The sequence below is a fragment of the Anabas testudineus genome, chromosome 4 (assembly GCF_900324465.2).
Source record: "Anabas testudineus chromosome 4, fAnaTes1.2, whole genome shotgun sequence".
NCBI lineage: Eukaryota > Metazoa > Chordata > Actinopteri > Anabantiformes > Anabantidae > Anabas > Anabas testudineus.
In genome coordinates this window covers 20,749,985-20,767,904 of record NC_046613.1, presented here as the reverse complement: position 1 = coordinate 20,767,904, position 17,920 = coordinate 20,749,985, and the positions used below count along the sequence as shown (strand labels likewise).

General features: G+C 39.9%; 1 protein-coding gene across 1 annotated transcript in view; it reads left to right on the top strand.

Annotated features, from left to right (window-relative positions):
* The window catches only part of LOC113152811 (ephrin type-B receptor 1-like), a 73,879-nt gene that overhangs the window by 42,752 nt on the left and 13,207 nt on the right, over positions 1–17,920 (top strand). The window contains exons 8-14 of the mRNA XM_026346266.1: positions 3,227–3,302; positions 4,682–4,806; positions 11,443–11,608; positions 11,988–12,093; positions 12,946–13,007; positions 13,130–13,327; positions 17,561–17,808. Of these exons, the coding sequence (XP_026202051.1) occupies positions 3,227–3,302; positions 4,682–4,806; positions 11,443–11,608; positions 11,988–12,093; positions 12,946–13,007; positions 13,130–13,327; positions 17,561–17,808 (981 nt within the window). The remainder of the gene's footprint in view (positions 1–3,226; positions 3,303–4,681; positions 4,807–11,442; positions 11,609–11,987; positions 12,094–12,945; positions 13,008–13,129; positions 13,328–17,560; positions 17,809–17,920) is intronic.

The window sequence follows — 17,920 nt, the reverse complement described above, 5'->3', positions numbered from 1 at the left end:
AAACAGTCAGGTATGAAATCCTTATTCCTTAATCCTGGACTTTGAGTTTACCTGCCCCTTCAGATTAGTAAGTCTGTTCAAAGACTGAACTTTGTTTGCTTCTTGGAGCTGAACTTTGCTCGTCCGTCTGTTGAAATGTTTGCTAGAATCTGTTAGCTGTTACTGGAGAGGGTGAAGTGTAGTGGTCACCCTGCCCAGGTCTCAAACATTCGGTTCTAGTCTGTTTATCCACTCTGGTTAAGTGTACTTGGTCTCTAGCCTTTCTTGCCCATGCTTGTGTAATCACCCTTCCTAAGCTACTAAACCTGCATTTTCCTGCCTGCCCGTTCACTTCAGCTCTGACATTACATCTATCTGTATTAAACCTACCTTCATTGCTGGTACTACCAGTTCTTGGCATTTGATTTCTATCACTCATATTTTAAACCACACTTTTACAAACCAAAGATCCACTGCTGCCTCTGCCACCTGGTCTTTCATTTGAACCCTCCATTTTACACACTCATGGCATGAACGTATCTAAGTGTGCCAAGCGAAATCAAAGCCAGTCTCAGACAGATTGTTTACCCCAGACAATCACCCCTTGACTTTTTCCTCTTTGTACTTTTTGCTTTTATTCTTGTGGGATCTGAGACTCTAAGCTGGATTATACTATCACATCTGTAGAGCTCCAAGTGTAGTATTTAGCAATTTATTGGATAAGTGACTACGATATGAATCTGTAATTTATAGTAAATTGAAATTTATTAGAGACATATAAACCTAACTTCCATCTACCTTAATGGATGGACGATTAAAGTACAGCAGGACTACTTATTGCCTACTCCAAGTCTGTAAAACAACCTTGCGATGTCAACTCTTATTTTAAATGCAAATAGCTGCCAGATATTCACTATGAAGCTCAAGGATACTGAGACTACATAATTGCTTGCTGACATGCAGGCTTTTATACACAATCTGCAGTTATATGATGTTGTCTCAAACCACAAGGCCACGCTGCAGCCTGTAAAGCCAGTACAGTGGTGAATTTTGAAATATTGTGCCATTGGCTCAGTTTACCATCAAGGCTGTGTGTCTGAATCAAGGTCACATGCTTTGTAATTGTTTCGGGAGGCAGCGCATTACTTCAGCTTTCAGTGGTGGGTTGGAAGTAAGTATATTTATTATTTTAAGTATTACATCAAAATACAATTTGAGGTAGCTAAGTATTTTCTTTTCACAATTACAAATCAAACATTGAGAGGGTGTCACTTCACAATGTACTTTACCTAGTGTAGGTTTATGTCACAGTTTATTTTATGTACTTATTTTCATGTTTGTAATAATCCAGTCAATTATAATGTAGTATAATATAGTCTTCTGTGTTGAAACGGATATGAATAACGAAGGCTGGACATGATTTATTTTCGACCTGTCTGTCTTGGGGGGAAGAAGAACAAATCAATAATGACAGATGAATGACCAACACAATGATGTTATTATGAAAGTATTTATTGTACTGTGTTTACTTGGAGGCAGCCGTCTTTAATTTAAACTAAAGTCTGAGTTTCTATCCTGGATTTTTTAATATTAACTTAACCACAACTGAACATGAATCAAAGTTGGATTTCATCTAAAGACCCGAACTGCAAAAAGTATGTTTGGTGACACTATCAGTGAATGTGTAAACTAACGACTCCTGAAATGATGGAAGATTTTATAAGTTAGACACCAGAGAGTAGGAAGCCATGAAAACAGGAAATTAAAAACAACTACAGTGGCAAGAAAAGTTATGTGAACATTTTGGAATCTCATAGTTTTCTGCATTAATTTGTGGTTTTATCAGTCCACAAAACATTTTGTAGAGTAGTGAATTTTTGTAAATCATGACACCTGACTTCAAATTATAAATTATAAAATATTCACACCTCTCGCACAGAGGTTTTCGGGGTTTTTTTTTTTAATAAAGACATGAAATCGGAATATTTTTTGTGTTATTATTTTAGACACATTATATTTGTTAATACTCCTGGCTTGGATGAAGATCAGATCACATTTTATGACAAATTAATGCAGAAAACCATTAAATTCCAAACGGTTCACATACTTTTTCTTGCCACTGTATATACCAGTAAAGCTTGAAGTAAACCTCACTCACTAATTAGCAGCTATTGTTAAATGATTTCCTATGAAATGACTGAAGACACTGTTTCGGTTGTTAAAATGATTAACTGAGCTCATGACAAACAATGTGTGGCAGCTAATTAGGTGTTCTTTAAAACACGCGCAGAACCTCTTAATTATGTCTTTGTGTAGGTGAGATGAGAAGGATGGTGAGATCTTACAGGTTCAAGAAGACTACTTCCACAATGAAATATAAACATATTCTAATTGTTGCTGGTAAATTACCTTTCCCTCTGAACAGCATGATTCAAATCATAGTTTAGTAAATGTGACTCTGCACAACACATCCGTCAATAGTGGTTCTCACCATATATAGATTCACACTTGAGTCTTTTCATTATGTGATCACATATGGTGCAAGAAAAAAACTGTGGGAGAGAGGAAACAAGGAGACATGGTTTTAGGAAAAGGAGACATCTTCTCCCCCGACCCCTCAATTGGAAGGGCATCAGTTTCTGATGGTGGCTGGATCAGCTGTGAGTCTGCAGCTTCTCTGAGCTTAGTGAATTTGTACTTTAATTGAAACAGATACCATACTGTAAATTATGGCGAATAACTATCCAGGTTATGAGAAAATGAGTCTCCTGGTTTGTAGAAATGATTTAGTAGGATATACTAAAACACAGGAGATGGTCCTGCGTGCTACTACATCAGACCAGGGTAACATTAGCAGCTTGGCCCTGCTCTTTATTGGATTTTAGAATGATTACGGTGCAGCGACTCCAGCCAAGCTCATCATCTGAGATATTCTGTTTGTCACCCTCACTGTTTATCATCCCAAAGCTTTTACGAACAATACGAACAATAAAGCATGACTCTAACCTCAGTGTTCCTTGCTTCTCTAACCTTTAGGCCTGCTGCTGTTTTCTTTTGTGTGAAATTAAAGACCCTCTTTAAAAATCACCACAAATTGAATGGGGACTGGTACCCGGCTTGTGCAGAAAGTTTGAGAGGTGTTGCAACAGCAATTAACGAGGATGAGCAGTCTATTAATATAACTATAAATGTTAATGTAATGTGGAATAACTGACCATGAATTATAATTTTTTTATATATTTCACAGGCAATCAACGGAGTTTCCAACAAGAGCCCTTACCCCGCCCAGCAACTGTCAATCAACATTACAACCAATCAGGCTGGTGAGTAGGGAGCGCAAATCCATTTGTGTGTGTGTGTGTGTGTGTGTAGGCATACCCTTGGGCACAGTGGATTATGTGAGGGAGGGATGACTAGGGGGATAAAGGAAATTGAACCACAGTCTTTTCATTCATAAAACATGTTATAAGCTTGTCATCTCTCTCCCTCTGTCACCCTTTCTCTCCCCTTTCTGTCTTTCCTGCACATCCATCCAGCTTTCATCCTGTTTTCTTCTTCCCCCTGCTTCTGTCTCAGTTCTCTTTCTCTCGCCTTTATCCCCTCACCCAGCCTCGCTCCTCTCTGTCCCCCTTCCCTCAGTCTCTGGCAGATTAGTTCTTAGAGACCATAAAGTGAGCTCAGTTACTGGTCTATCAATACTTTATAGAGACAGACACAAGTGATATTTCCACTTCTGCACAAATTTAAATTTAAAAGCCGCTTTACTCTGATGGAAAACACATAATCTACTTCATCTGCGGATCCAAGTTCTTCTCTAATCGAAGCAGGAGCCATTGTAACCCTACTTTATTTTTGCTACCACTGCTGGATGCAAAAACTCTCTTATTGCTGGAGTGTTTTAGGACTTTTACAACACTGGGTGGAAGCAAGGGGTTAAATCATGAATAGATTTTCATTGCATTTCATGGGCCCAGATCATTTCAAACTCACTCCATATATAGAGAAAATGTAGTGGGAAAATGTCAATTGTGGCAGTATTAAAAGCAACTGAGGTTTTCAGGTGACAGCTACAGTAGCTTATGCTGTCAAATTACGACTGCAGCTGAAGCATGGTAGCACATACTCAGGATTATGGCAGTGCCAGTGTTGTACTGATGACTCATCAATGCAAGATGCATATTACTTACTAGGTAATGTATTTTTAAACAGGATCCCCATAAAAGGAAATTTCTCAAGATAACATGTATATCTCTTAGTTTCCTTCAAAAGTACTCCCTCTCAATATATTTTACATCAATTTCATACTCGTTACTGGTCGAGTATCCGTCTTCATGTCTTGATTCATTCCTCTCTCGCCACTGTTTGCTGTCAAGTACAAATGTGATGAAAACCATCTCATAAAAAGATCCCAGAAGCAAAACCATGAAATACATTATAGTCAAACGTCTTTTAGTTCCTAAAAATATGGGTAAAACTGTATTGCAGCCATAACTCTTTTTTTTTTTTCACCCCATCAGTGACAAGTGCAGTAATTTGTTTTCATGAGCCTGGATGAGGAAACATTTTTCTCCTTTGGGTGTAAATAATCCTTGGCAATATGTCATTACACACTATATTTCCATATTTATGGTGTTTTAGCATGCTAGTGAATCTTTTAACTACCAAATTGATTGTGTGTATTTGGGTGTGTGTGTTTTAACAGCTCCCTCAGTAGTTCCCATAATGCACCAAGTGAGCTCCACGAGCCGCAGTTTCTCGTTGTCATGGCCACCGCCCGAACAGCCCAACGGAATTATCCTCGACTACGAGATACGATACTATGACAAGGTAGAGTGGGATGATGAATGTGTGCGAACATTAGTGTGTGTGTCTGTGTGCTGTGTTTTGTTGTTCTGGGCACAGCCAGTAATCCATTAGCGTCAATAAAACAGGCGAATTCAATATCAGCTATATCTAAGTCATCTGTTATCAAGACTGTCACTGAAGAGCTTCTCAGATACTTTCGCTCATAATAACTCGAGTAAAACAAAACAAACACCTGCACGCTGTGTTCTTTACTTAGGTATGTTTGGGTCACATCTTACACAGCCTCATTTTAATTACTTAATCCATCCTGCTACTTCGTCGGGTCCAGGTCACATTCATCATTACAAATGATTGATTTCATTGTTTTCCAGCCATAGTATGTTTGTCACATACCGTGGGAGCACAACTTAGCCCCTGTGCTGTCAACTGTGAAGTAAAGGTTGGAAAAAATCTATACATAAAAGTACAACACTACCATAATGTGATGATGATTTTTGACCATTTCAGGGAACCTTTATAGCAACGTTTTCTGTATCGTCACTTTTGAATTACGTTTTTATCTCTTTCACACCTTCTTCACAGTAAACATTTCACTGTGCTCCTCAGATATCTGACTTTTCCTGTCTGTTGTTTGTTGCAGAGCCCCAACTCTTTACATTGGGGTTTTATGGCTTCTTTGCTGATAAAAATCTTTGTTGCAGCTGATGAGAGTACTGAGAGTAAACCTATGTGAGATGGCATGAAGGAGAGCTCCAATAACAGTAGTAGTAGTACTAATAGTAGTAGTACACAGTTGTCCTGTCATGTGAGAAATAATGTGTTGTCATTAAATGTGCCACGAGTTGCTCATTGTAATTGATGTTTTGATGTATCACTGGGACTGCAGTGGGTGTCAAACTGTGCCGTCATAAATCTGCTGGGCCCCATGACGGGAGATATTCCTATTGTTAATTATTTACTGTCACTTAACATTGGTGCTATTGGTTTATTAAAAAGTCATCATCAATTTGAGTGTAGCGAGTGCACAGGCGTAACGTGAGGATGATTTAGGAAGAGCTGCCGGCAAAAATCTGAACATGTTTGCTAGATTTAAATTCCCATAATGTATGTAATTTCTCTCTTGAGAGTTCATGTTTCATCCTTTATACAGTATTATTTCTTAATTAGTCAAGATTGATGTCAGAACCACAGGGCATATTTCATTGGACCCGTAGCATACTGACAGGGTTTTATTGTGATGGAAAGACTCTCTTTATTTTAACATATATAAATTGTTGATAGTATTTGTGCAGCAAAAGTGAGCATCCATTGATTAAAGACTGGCTACATAAGCTCCTACCAAAGTGTAAGACCCCGTAATTTCAGCTCAATTGTAAACAAAAAAAAAATTCAAGTGATTCTAAAACTCTTATGATTCTCAAACGGTAACAGACAATGGAATCAAATTAAGAGCAGTGGGCTCTGGGAGATCGAATTAAATCAACAACTTAATTGGTGAAGTAACAAAAACTAAACACCAAGAACTCATTCTGACCTTTTGGGTCTCGTACAGATCACACAAAGAGCAACTTGTGAAAAATTAAAAAGACAAAATTCATTTTAGTTGAAGCATTAAATATTTTGATGAGACACTGCAGAAGATTTTGTAACTGTTTGACAGAAATATAATCATCAGTAATTTTCTCAATTATATCATGACTCATTTGTACAGCTCCAATGTTGTTGTCATTACACGCTCTTTATGATGGTGGTGGTTGCACATAGTGTAGTTTTACAGGGTTAAAATTCAGTTTCATCTTCAGGCAGGCCGTTTATGCTGCTTTCTCGAGTGCACTTTGTTGTGGTGGAGTGAGTTGCACATTGCTGTAACCCTAAATTTACAGACGCTTAGGTTCAACGGCAACGTCAGATCTTTTGTACTTCATTGAGAAGAGGGAACCGGTCAGTGAGCATCTGGTGGCCAAGACCTGACGCATGGGGACTGGGTCTGGGAAAGTCTGCCCTTGCCCACATACTGCTTAACCTGGGTCCTCAATGAGTGCTTCTGATTTAGAGGGGAAACATGCAAGAGAAGGCTGCTTCTCTAGAAAAGAAAGAATTCACTGTGGCTGTATATCTTGCCTTCTTTGTAATGCGATCAATGAGAACTAATGCATTTTAGGACCGAAATTTCAATTAAAAAGCATATCTGTCACCCAAAGCTAAACATAAGAATATCCTCGTCTTTTCTGGAACTGAGCCAAAAGCTGCAAATACAGATACAGACTTTCACTGCAGACAGATTTTGAAGCAAAGAACAAATCACCTACAAGGGATTGTGTGAGATACACAGCCCACATTTGATTGACTACCATCTTTCTGTGCTTTTTACAAAACTGAAGAAAATAGTTTTTGGCTTTTTAATACATTTAATACATATTGTCAGTGTGTTGGTGTTTCCATAACTCACAGAAACTCTCAACTACAAACAGAACTACAAACTTTAAATGCTCAAGACTCTTGTCAACTCTTTCTTATCTATTCCCTTTCACGGAAACACTCAGGCACAGTCCTATAGTCCATGACTCCAGAGGGCTCTCTCACAGATTCCAATTTTCCAGCACAGCATACTATAATTGTACTGTGCTGCACAAGGGGACAGAAGAATGTGTGTCATTTTTATTGTTTTATTGTTAGGGTTATTATTGCTGTTTTTTTTTAACTCCTGCCATATTCTATGCAACTTTATAAAGCTAACACTCATTCATCATTACACAAATAACTAAACCATTACACCAAAGCTGTTGTCCTTGAACTATTTGAAGTAATGTCTATATGTCATTGTCAGTATGCACAGTTCACCAACAGAAATATACTGTTGAGCGGATTGTTAAAAATTACCTGTATTCTAGTCAATTCATGCTCTTTCCTGTCTTATATTTAAAAAATGCTACTAAAATGACAACATGTGCACATCCAAGGTCTAATGTCCAATATAATAGACACTCACTCATAACTATGCTCATTACTGTTCTCCTTTCATGAAATATGGTTCAAAGAGCTCTTCCAGAGCTCATTGAGTGTGATTCCCTCCCCTTTAACAAAGTGCATTTATTCCACTAAGGGAATGTCGCACCTTTAAAGCATTTAATCAGTTGTTCAAAGAAATCCCATTAAGCAATAAGAACTGAGGCACAAATGCACAGGGGCAGATACAGTATATATACCTTCCTGTGGTAGTCGGTACACATAAACGGCTGGAAAGCTTGCTCTGCATGCCATTATTTAAAAAAAAAAAAAACATTAACATGTTGCTAGTGAAAGGAGAATATAACTGATGTGGGGAGAGGTTCTGGTTCAGTAGCCTCGCTTTCTCTTCTTCCCATGGTTTTAGTAATAGTGAATTTCCCGGGAATCATAGTCTAGAAAAGAGAATAGAAGACAAAGAATGAGAAAGTTTATATTCTGCCTCTTGGAGAGCAATTAGAGTGAGCTGAGGACAGAGCAAGAAGCAGTGCACTCGCTGAAAGATGTACTGCAGCTGCAGTCTGACAGTCACAGATAAAACCCTTACAAGTCAAAATCAGGGCAGTGAATTTACTAGAAGTTGGCCTTATTTGCTGTAACGCTAATATTATTTAACATGGAAGCCAATTAAGAGCAACGATCATAAGCTGACTAAGTTTGCTCTTTCACGTTCTTTTCATTCTTCTCCTTCGTACTTATTTTAAGAATAGAGAAATACTGTATTTTACAATATAGTCAAGTCAACTGCTTGAAGTGACTAATTTTAGCTCATGGCTTAGAATGAAGAAGTCCTCAGGGAGCAGTTTGATAAGCCAGCGTAGAGAGAGGACAGGTTTTTCCTTTTTTTACCAGACAGCTGTGCCTCCTTTCCTCGTACTTTCCTTTCAATTCTGATGTGATTTCTCCACCTTTCTTTCCTCCGTGTACGCCTCCATCCCCTGCTTCACCCCTTCCTCCCTTCTTAGACTCTATAGATAATGAGGTTTTAATGTAGTAAATTTGATATGGCACAGGGAGGCAGGATTTTTCCCCACTACTTATCTCTGGCTACCAGACATTCCCAGATGGGCTGCCCCCTAACCTTTTCACAGTGGCAAGCACAGAGCCACCCCCATCCCCACATACACCTCCAAATCCAACTTCACCCCCAGCAAAATACCCCAATTTCTGCAGCCAATTCTCTTCTACTACATGCTGTAGTTGTTGTCCGTGTTGCTGTCCTAGTTATCACAGTAGAGTTAGTGGAGTCCTTTGTTGAAAGGACATTATATTAACAGTACAGTAAAATTAGAGGGCGGCTCACTGATGCTAAATACACCCAGGTATTGTCAGTGCAGAGATGACACCAATAAATAGCGGGAACACGATCATCTAAGAGTAAACATAGCCACAAGCAGAAATAAAGGAGGTTTAGGATCAGAACGAGGCAGATGATATGTTGTTAGGGCTCTTTGACCATTTTACAGTCATGCGTATTCCTTCCTTTGCTAACTCCTACTTCCTCTTCACAATTTTCCCTCCTGAACTCTCCACTTCATTACCATCATCTCTTTTCCTCTCCTCTTCGCTCTGCCGCTGACCCCTCCACCCTATCCAACCCTCCACGTTTCATCCTCACAGTGTGATTCCCCCCACCCCCTTCCTTTCATGCCATCCCCACATCATATCTGCCGTTCTCCCTGGACCGTTTCATTTTTGCCGCAGTAAAAACCTTTTTATCTGAAAGAAACGGGCAAGAGGAAGCACGGAAGGGAGGTGTAGGAAGATAAAGGTAAAAGGTTGTAGCCTTAGGTTTATAAGATAGTTCTGATAGCTGTGATGCCTATAATTCACCTCAGGAGAAGGACTAGAAGACATGTCTCAGGTAGATCTGTCTAAGCTGACAGTAGCTAATTAACTGCATTATAACTTAATTTTATTTCTAAGGATTGAAGAAATAAACGTGGAGAGAAAAGAGGTGAAAAACAGAGCAAGAAAAAAGAAGGCGGGGGATGAGAAATAAGAGGGAGCTGAGGGTAAACAAAAAAACAAGAGTTGATGTAAGAGGGAAGAGGGAAAGATGTTATTTAAGGTGAATGTGGAAGGAGGTGAAAAGGGGACTGTAGAAATTTGAAGAAAGGGATAAAGATGATGGCAGAGTGTAAACAAACGTTTTTTTTGTTTGTTTGTTTTTTTTCTTGTAAGGTTTAAAGACGACCAAGTGATGGTAGACACCTGCCCTTTTTGAATAGGACAGGTCCCTTATTGCAAGTGTCTCTTGAATAATAATATTTTACCAGTTTCCATAGGAATAAGAAAAGGACATGGTTAAAATCGAAACTGTTCATGCTGAGAACAAGGGGCAGTATTTTAGGTTTAGGATTGCCATTACAGTAGAAATGTATTGAACTAAAATGATCAACACATGCACATCCAGGGTCTAATGTCCGATATAATAGACACTCCCTCGTAACTATCCTCATTACTGTTCTCCTGTCATGAAATATGGTTCAAAGAGCTCTTCCAGAGCTCATTGAGCGTGATTCCCTCCCCATTAGCAAAGTGCATTTATGCCATAAAGGGAATGTCGCACCTTAAAGCATTTAATCAGTTGTTCAAAGAAACGTTTGCAGCTGTGCGACACTCACTGTAGTTCGGATTAACTGATGCTTCTCACAGGAAACGCACAGGTTATCTGTTAAAGTGTCTTCACACACCAGTGGTTTTCCTGACAAATAACTTTGGTGGTCACGCAAATAGTGAGTATCCTATCAACACAGTTTTCAGATTATAAAGCCCTCATATGATGTGTTCCTGTTTTATTAGCTGTTTTGGAAGGGACTATTTAGCATTTTATTTGTGCAGAAAGGTATCTCATGCACATAATGTAATCTTACCCTTGCACAAGTGTGTGAAAATGTTAAATATTTTCATAGGTGTGTGTTGTGAGAAATAGTTAAAATCTTTAAATACCAAGAGATTTAAGGCATCAGTAATGGGGAAAAAAGGGGAGCCTTTTTTTATCAGGAAGTCTAGGAGACAGTCACAGAGTGTGGAGTGTAGACCAGGTGTAAACAGTTGGTCTGTTGACCAGTCTGGGTGTCCTTCCTGTCTTTGGTGATGCTGGGGGTCTCAAGGCAGTAGTAGAAGGTGTTGAGGTCATCCGACAGGCTGTCTCAGGTGCTTTGCAGCTTTGTACTCTCTTGAGTTCGAGCACGCACCATGTGGTGTACCTGACTTTTTATCCAGGCCGCTGATGACATCATGACGCTTGCCAAGCACTGCCGTAGAGTTGACTCGCGGGGGGATGTAAACGGCCACCAAAAACACTCATTAAACACAACTCATTAAAGTGCCACAGAAACCAAATGCTGAGGATATTTCAGTTGTTTATTTTGTACTGCTGCACTGAGACTGGCACCGTATGACAAAGGCCTCAAACTGAATTCAAACTTAAGATGTTACAGTTACTCAGTCCAGTCAGCGTGTCTGTGGTGTGACAGTCTGGAAATGGTAAATGTCTCAGTTTGGACTGGAACTTTGGCAGAATTAATCTTGTCTCAGCTGAAGGCCAAAACTGTGAACTAAATTTATTCTCTCTCTGTCTGTGACCGAAGAAGTCTTATAGTCTGCTGTGAAACATATCCATCTCTCTTTGTACTATCCCCTCAGTCCCAGTCATCAGTCCTGAACAGTTCAGTGGTCCAGAGTGAGATGCCCAATGTGGTTCTCGAAGGATTGAGGCCTGGAACCAGCTATGTGGTTCAGGTTAGGGCGCGCACTGTGGCTGGCTACGGAGCCTACAGCAAGGAGATGCTCTTTCAAACCCTTACCGACGGTAAGTGAGTGAGTGGGTAGTTGGCTGTAGAGGTGTAGGTGTGTGTTTGGAGAGGTGTAGGTGTGTGTGTGTGTGTAGGTGGGTCGGTTTTGTAGTTGAGAGGAAAGAGAGTGCAGGACTGAGAGATGGACTGTGAGAGGTTGAGCAAGAGTGAAAAATCTGGCTGTGAAGTAATTAAATTCTGCCCTAGTTTATATGTGTATGTGTGTGTGTGTGTGTGTGCACGCTCACACGCTTGCAGTTATGTGAAATGAGCCCTGTAAATTATATTTTATGTGTCTATTGGAAAAGCTCAGTTGTGTGTATGTGAAGAGATTCGAGAAATATGAAGATAACACCTCTTTTCCGTTTGTGTTGGACCACGTTTGTGTTTCTGCAGATGAGTATAAGTCAGAGCTGGGACAGCAGCTCTCTCTGATTGCAGGCTCTTTAGTAGGTGGAGTGTGCATCGTCTCATTGGTAGCTATCGCCATCATCTGTACCAGGTGAGACACAGACCTACACATACAGATTCATATTTGTATATTGATTCAAGTAATACAACTAATTTTTCTAAATAGTTTATAGTCAACCAAACTAGATTTCACCTCATAGGCTGCTTTGCTTCCACTGTGAAGTGAACTTAGCTTCACACAATCACCTGTACTCACATGATTAAAATTCCTGTGATGACAAACCCCTGCTGAGGCACACCACGGCATGCATTTAGAAGCTGGACTGTGACATGTTTTCAAACTAACATTATGTGTCAGGAAAAAATCCACATAGTGGACTTTAAGAACATACTAATAAGCTGCTCAAAATGCGATGCATCACGTGCATCAAAGACTTGATAAGACAGGATAAAGTCATCTGTAATTGCTAGAAATAAAAACGCAGTTGTTGAACAATAATAATATAGCTTTTGCACAAGTGCTGCAAACCAATTCCTCAGGAAGTGGATGTGAAATGCCTGACATTTCAGTGACCCCATGCAGGCTGTTTCTTCTGCAGTACATTATGAGCACGCTGTTGTTCAGATCAGTGACACGGTAAAATATTACAGCGCACATTCCTTTGGTTCCAGTCTGAGATGAAAGTTAGAAACGAGAGCTGACAACACAGAACATTAACAAGTCACCCAATACTAATAAATTCCCATTCTCAGGCTGTCTGTTATTATTATTTTTATTTATTTATTTTTTGACTTACGGGAAGACTATTTATTTTATCTCAACAAAGCTGAAGAGGAGACAACCAATTAGCGTTTTATTCTCTCAACATTTCAAACTTTTGTGCAAAGTTTCTGTCTAGTTGCCACTTTTCCCCCCAAAACCTCTCTGTGTTTACTTCTGTAGGAGACGGCAGTTGAAGGAGAGTGTGTACGGTGACAAGCTGCAGCAGTACAACACAGGAGGAGGTACAGCCAATAATATCATGTCTGCCTCTATGATTAAATAAAACCTATCTATGCTTTATGCTTATATGCTGCACAGTATCTAAAACAAGTGTTTAAATTAGCACTTCTCATTTTCTCTTCAGAGGTCACTCTGAGGCCTGACATGTTCAGTGGCCCGACCCCGACTGTGACCTTTCCCACCCTGTCCGAGGGTCACAGCTCACCAGGGGTCAAAATCTACATTGACCCATTCACCTACGAGGACCCAAATGAGGCTGTGCGAGAGTTTGCCAAGGAAATCGACCCCTCCTGTGTGAAAATAGAGGAAGTGATTGGATCAGGTAGGGGTTTTCAGAAACACGGTGTCATAGTGACCCAGTGATTTGCTCTTCCTCTCTGTCATGTTGTTTTTACTGGATGAAAAACTCAGCAAAAGCCAAAAATCCATGATTATTTTAGTGTGTCAAACATTACTGTACATTCCCTCTGTTTGTGTAAGAAAATAGTATTCACTCACGGTCGCAGCTCGTATCTGCTGCGCTGCTTCAAACGAGAACTGTGCAAACGTAAACCTTGGTTTCTTTAATGAGACCAACTGTCACTTGAAACAGCAGACACTCCACAGTAAATTCATCAATTTCTTCAACTAAGCCAGACTTTTGTGTCAATGAGAACGATCTGGAAACACGCACTGCCAATTTATTATTTTGCTTTATTTTTTCCCTTTGAAGTCAGGAGAGATGTTTTATTCATGCTCAAAACTTTCACAGGAATAAATTAAAACTGTCTTCATGCATTCTCTTTGGCTATCTGAGCTCTGCACTGTAAAAATGCTGTGTGATGTTTGGCAAATGGAGACAGTTGGATGTGAAACAGAGTCCCAGAGCTTCCTCTCAAATGTTTTGGAGGGCGTTTCTTCATTTCAGCGACTGGATGGAAAAAAAAGATAGAAACAAGAAACAAGGTAAAGCATTATAGGTCACGATCATGTATTGAATTTTACTGTTAATCCCTGGGTATTTGAACCACTGCATTCACTTATTTACTTTTATCAAATAATAGTACAATTTATAAAACATGCAGTTAAAAATAAATATGCACAGCAATAACCAATAATTTGTTATTTTATAAGCAATAATCCATTATAGTGGAAGTGTTAATATTCTAAACATCAGTAAAATTTGTTTTCTACCTTATCTTGTATTAGAGAGCTTAATGTATTTTACTTTAGATTTTATCGCCCTGACAACCCAGAACTTGTTTTCTTTGGAACAAAACCAATCAAACCCAAATGGCCGTGGAGCTCTGGGTGATAAAGGTCATGAGCCAGATTGAGACACTCACCGCTGTGAGTATGTGCTTTCGGCTTTGGTCTGTTGAGCCACTTTGAGCGGCTTTCCGTAATCCCTCCGTTTCTTGCTTTATTTCTCTCAGCGGAAGGTTTCTCACCTCAGCCAGAGGTGACAGAGGAGGGATGAAAACGGCGAAGAAGGAGGGGAAAATATGAGCCTGGGTGATATGAGATGTGGACGGATTTTCATCCCTTAAATGATCGAATTCCTCTCATTCTGCTGCCACAGAAAGGAAAAATATATCTACAGCCTTTTCTTTGTTTTTCCCCTCCTTCTGACTTCACTGCTTTTCTTTTTGTCTTTCTTTGATTCCACTATCTTCACCTTTCTTTGTGATTCAGCCCCTATGGAGTTTCAGAGTTTGTTTGCATATACTGTAGAGAAATGCTAAAACAAAGAACCAAAGGGGGAAAAGGCAGAACAACAGATTGAGGAAGGAAGATAAAAGAAGAAAGCACCCTAAGGAGATCATAAAAATATCTCACCTTACTCTCCTTCTCTCCCTCTGTGATAACACTCTTCTCTTTTCTTCTTTCCTTCTTACTATCACTCGCTGTAAGAAACGTCCTTCATAAAGAGTGTTTTATATGACTGAAAATAAGTCTGGAAACACTTAACTTTACAAAATAAATGAGTGATAATATTTTTATGTGACAGGCCAGTTGGTTTACTTATATTATATTTAGATACACTGTAGATTTAAAACATGATTGAACCAAACATTACCTATAAAACTCCATCCTCTCTTTAACCACCTCGATTTTAGAAAAAGAAGTGAGATGTCATTTATCTCGCCTTTCTTTGAGGAGAAAAAAATGAGTTTTCGTCCCTCTGTGTGTGTCCATTCATCCGTGCTTCTTTTCCTCTTCTCCATTATTATCAACACCATTTCTATTCTTCCCTCTTTCATTTCTACACACCCATGTTTCCTTTCGTCACTCTTCCTCCTTTCATTCTCCCTCCGTCGTTCCCTCCTCCTGCTGGTTCACGACACTGACAGTAGATAGTTTTTAATGAGCACTGAGATGTGGAGCAGAGATCACAGTCAGACAGGACGCCATAGTCTGTCATCCAATTCCCATCACTCATCCATTATTCACAAACCGATTTTTTGCTCTGGGATGAGGACTTTTATTTTGAAGTGAAATTCAATTTTCATGTCCTGGAGCAGCGTATACAGTAGCTGCATTTATTTCGACAAAAGACATCTATGTCTTCAGAGGAAAGGGAGTGTTCTTTTTTTTTTTTTTTTTGTATGCGTTGAACAGGTTTGAGGTTAAAACCAGGTCATATTTCTGTACCTCGTAAGCAGCCATGATTGACCACTTTGTGTTTCACATCCCTGGACACACAAACCAGGTAAATAAAAAAGAAAAGTAATTTAGTACTTTGAGATGTTTTCTCCATTTCCTCCTACCTTTGAGAGAGAAATATTGTACTCTTATTCTACTGCTACTTGACTGCATTTATTTGACCAATGATTGCCAAGTAGGTTTCACATACTAGGGAATTTGTCTTGGTAAGTTGGGGCAAAAAGTAATAGAAAAATCACACAGGAATTCCTATTTCTAGACTATAGTCTGAAATATAAATAGTATGGATGTATGCCCTGACACCTCCTATGTAGTAAAGAGTAGCATTAATGTGGAAGTCAAGAAGAAACTCGTTTTGTGTCATTGCTTCTTAGTCCTGCTGGCTCGCTCTTGCCAGGGGGGAGTTCTTCAAACCGTTTTTCTCTCCAGGGTGGGGGGTGGTTGGCCATAATCTCCCCCAATCTTTTCAGGATCCTGGAGACATCCAGGTCCTGCAGCTATGGCAGATTGCAGCCAATCACCCTCTCAGCTGATCGAAAAAAAAAAAAAAAAGCTGCAGTCTGATGTTGACCTTGGCAGTGGAGGCACCAACACCAAACAGTGATGGAGGCGCCCGGGATGGGCTCAATTAGGGCAGTTCAGTAGTGCACCCTTTTTTTTTCTTCTTCTTCTGGCCTTTATTTGTTAGGAAGTTGATATTCCCATTGGAGGTCCAGGTGGTGCCCACGAAGAGGGAGGTTTGTTAGGGAGACGCGACGCATACAGTGATGGAGTCTTCCTAATATTCATCAACATCTCCACTGTTCGAGAGCGTACGTTGTTTTGATAACAGCTGGTCACCAGGTGATCAGTCGTCCACATGTCGCAGACTCCTCACCCTTGGAGGTTGGAGGATGGTGCTGTCCATTAACTTTAGGAGCTTGGCAGACGGGTGACTTGTGGTGTAGTTGTGATAACTGCAGCATACACTGTTGGTGGATAAACCCTAATTACCAAATCCTAGATAAAAGTACTACTCTGTGGAAAAAGGATTGTGATGAGCGTGTTTCCAGAATGATCTTGATTTGAGCTTTAATCCTGAACATTTTTAACAGAGGGCATGGACACGTTACATTAGAGGGGACACAAGGATCCACTACCTTTAATTATACTATTATAAAAGAAAACCCTTCAATTTTAGTATTAAATGTAAAATACTAAATAGTTCAATCTTACTGATTCTTACTTCTGGCCAGGTAGTTATGGCTAAATGCATCTTACCTGGCTAACAACTAAGCTAGCAACCTAAGGTCCAACAGAGACATGGATGCTGCAAGGCAAATAAACATGCACTCTCCCTTTTATCATGTTTGCAACTACTGGTAAGCAACCACCTCTCTCCACTGAGAGGAGTTATTGAGGACATTCTTCTTTTTTTTTTTTTTTGTCGTTCAGTCTCTTAAAACACCATCAGTATGCCCTTGAGCAAAACCTTCAGCCTTAGTGTCAATCAGAGCTGCTCACAAACCATCAGTATGTGACTAATGTGCAGAGGGCAGCTCCCAGGACTGAGTGTGTTTATGTATTTAACACTCTCTGGCACTCACAGTATTCCTCAACTCACCTGCTGCAAAGATCAGCAAGATGTTAATAATGAAAGATAACTGAATGGTACGACCTTCAGCCCGTCCGATTTCACACCTGGTCCACGATGAAATGAGGTTATATATTCTCCTCTTTAATTATGTGATAATTTAAGGGCTCTGTCAAAGCAGCATAAAAATAAACATCCTCAACACTTTTCCACTGCTGAGTCACTCACATTTTGGTACACACTGAAGTGTCACAAAGCAGTTTGTATCAGTTTTATAGTTTTATAGAACTGGGTTCTCCATGGTAATTTCTAAATTCCAGTTTTTTCCTCCTCCAGGTGAGTTTGGGGAGGTGTACAAAGGCCGACTGAAGCCTGTTGGGAAAAAAGAAATTCCTGTGGCCATCAAGACACTGAAGGTGGGCTACTCTGAGAGACAAAGGAGGGACTTCCTGTCTGAGGCGTCAATCATGGGCCAGTTTGACCAACCAAATATCATCAGGCTGGAGGGTGTGGTCACCAAGAGCAGGCCGACGATGATCATCACGGAGTTCATGGAGAATGGAGCACTTGATTCATTTCTCAGGGTAAATAAAACCTGCAGGCTGTGCACTCAGAAAGTCAAGCTCTCATTTCAAACATACGGGAGAAGCGTGAGGGGAACCCTGCTGCAGCCACACGCCAGAGAGAGCGTAGAGC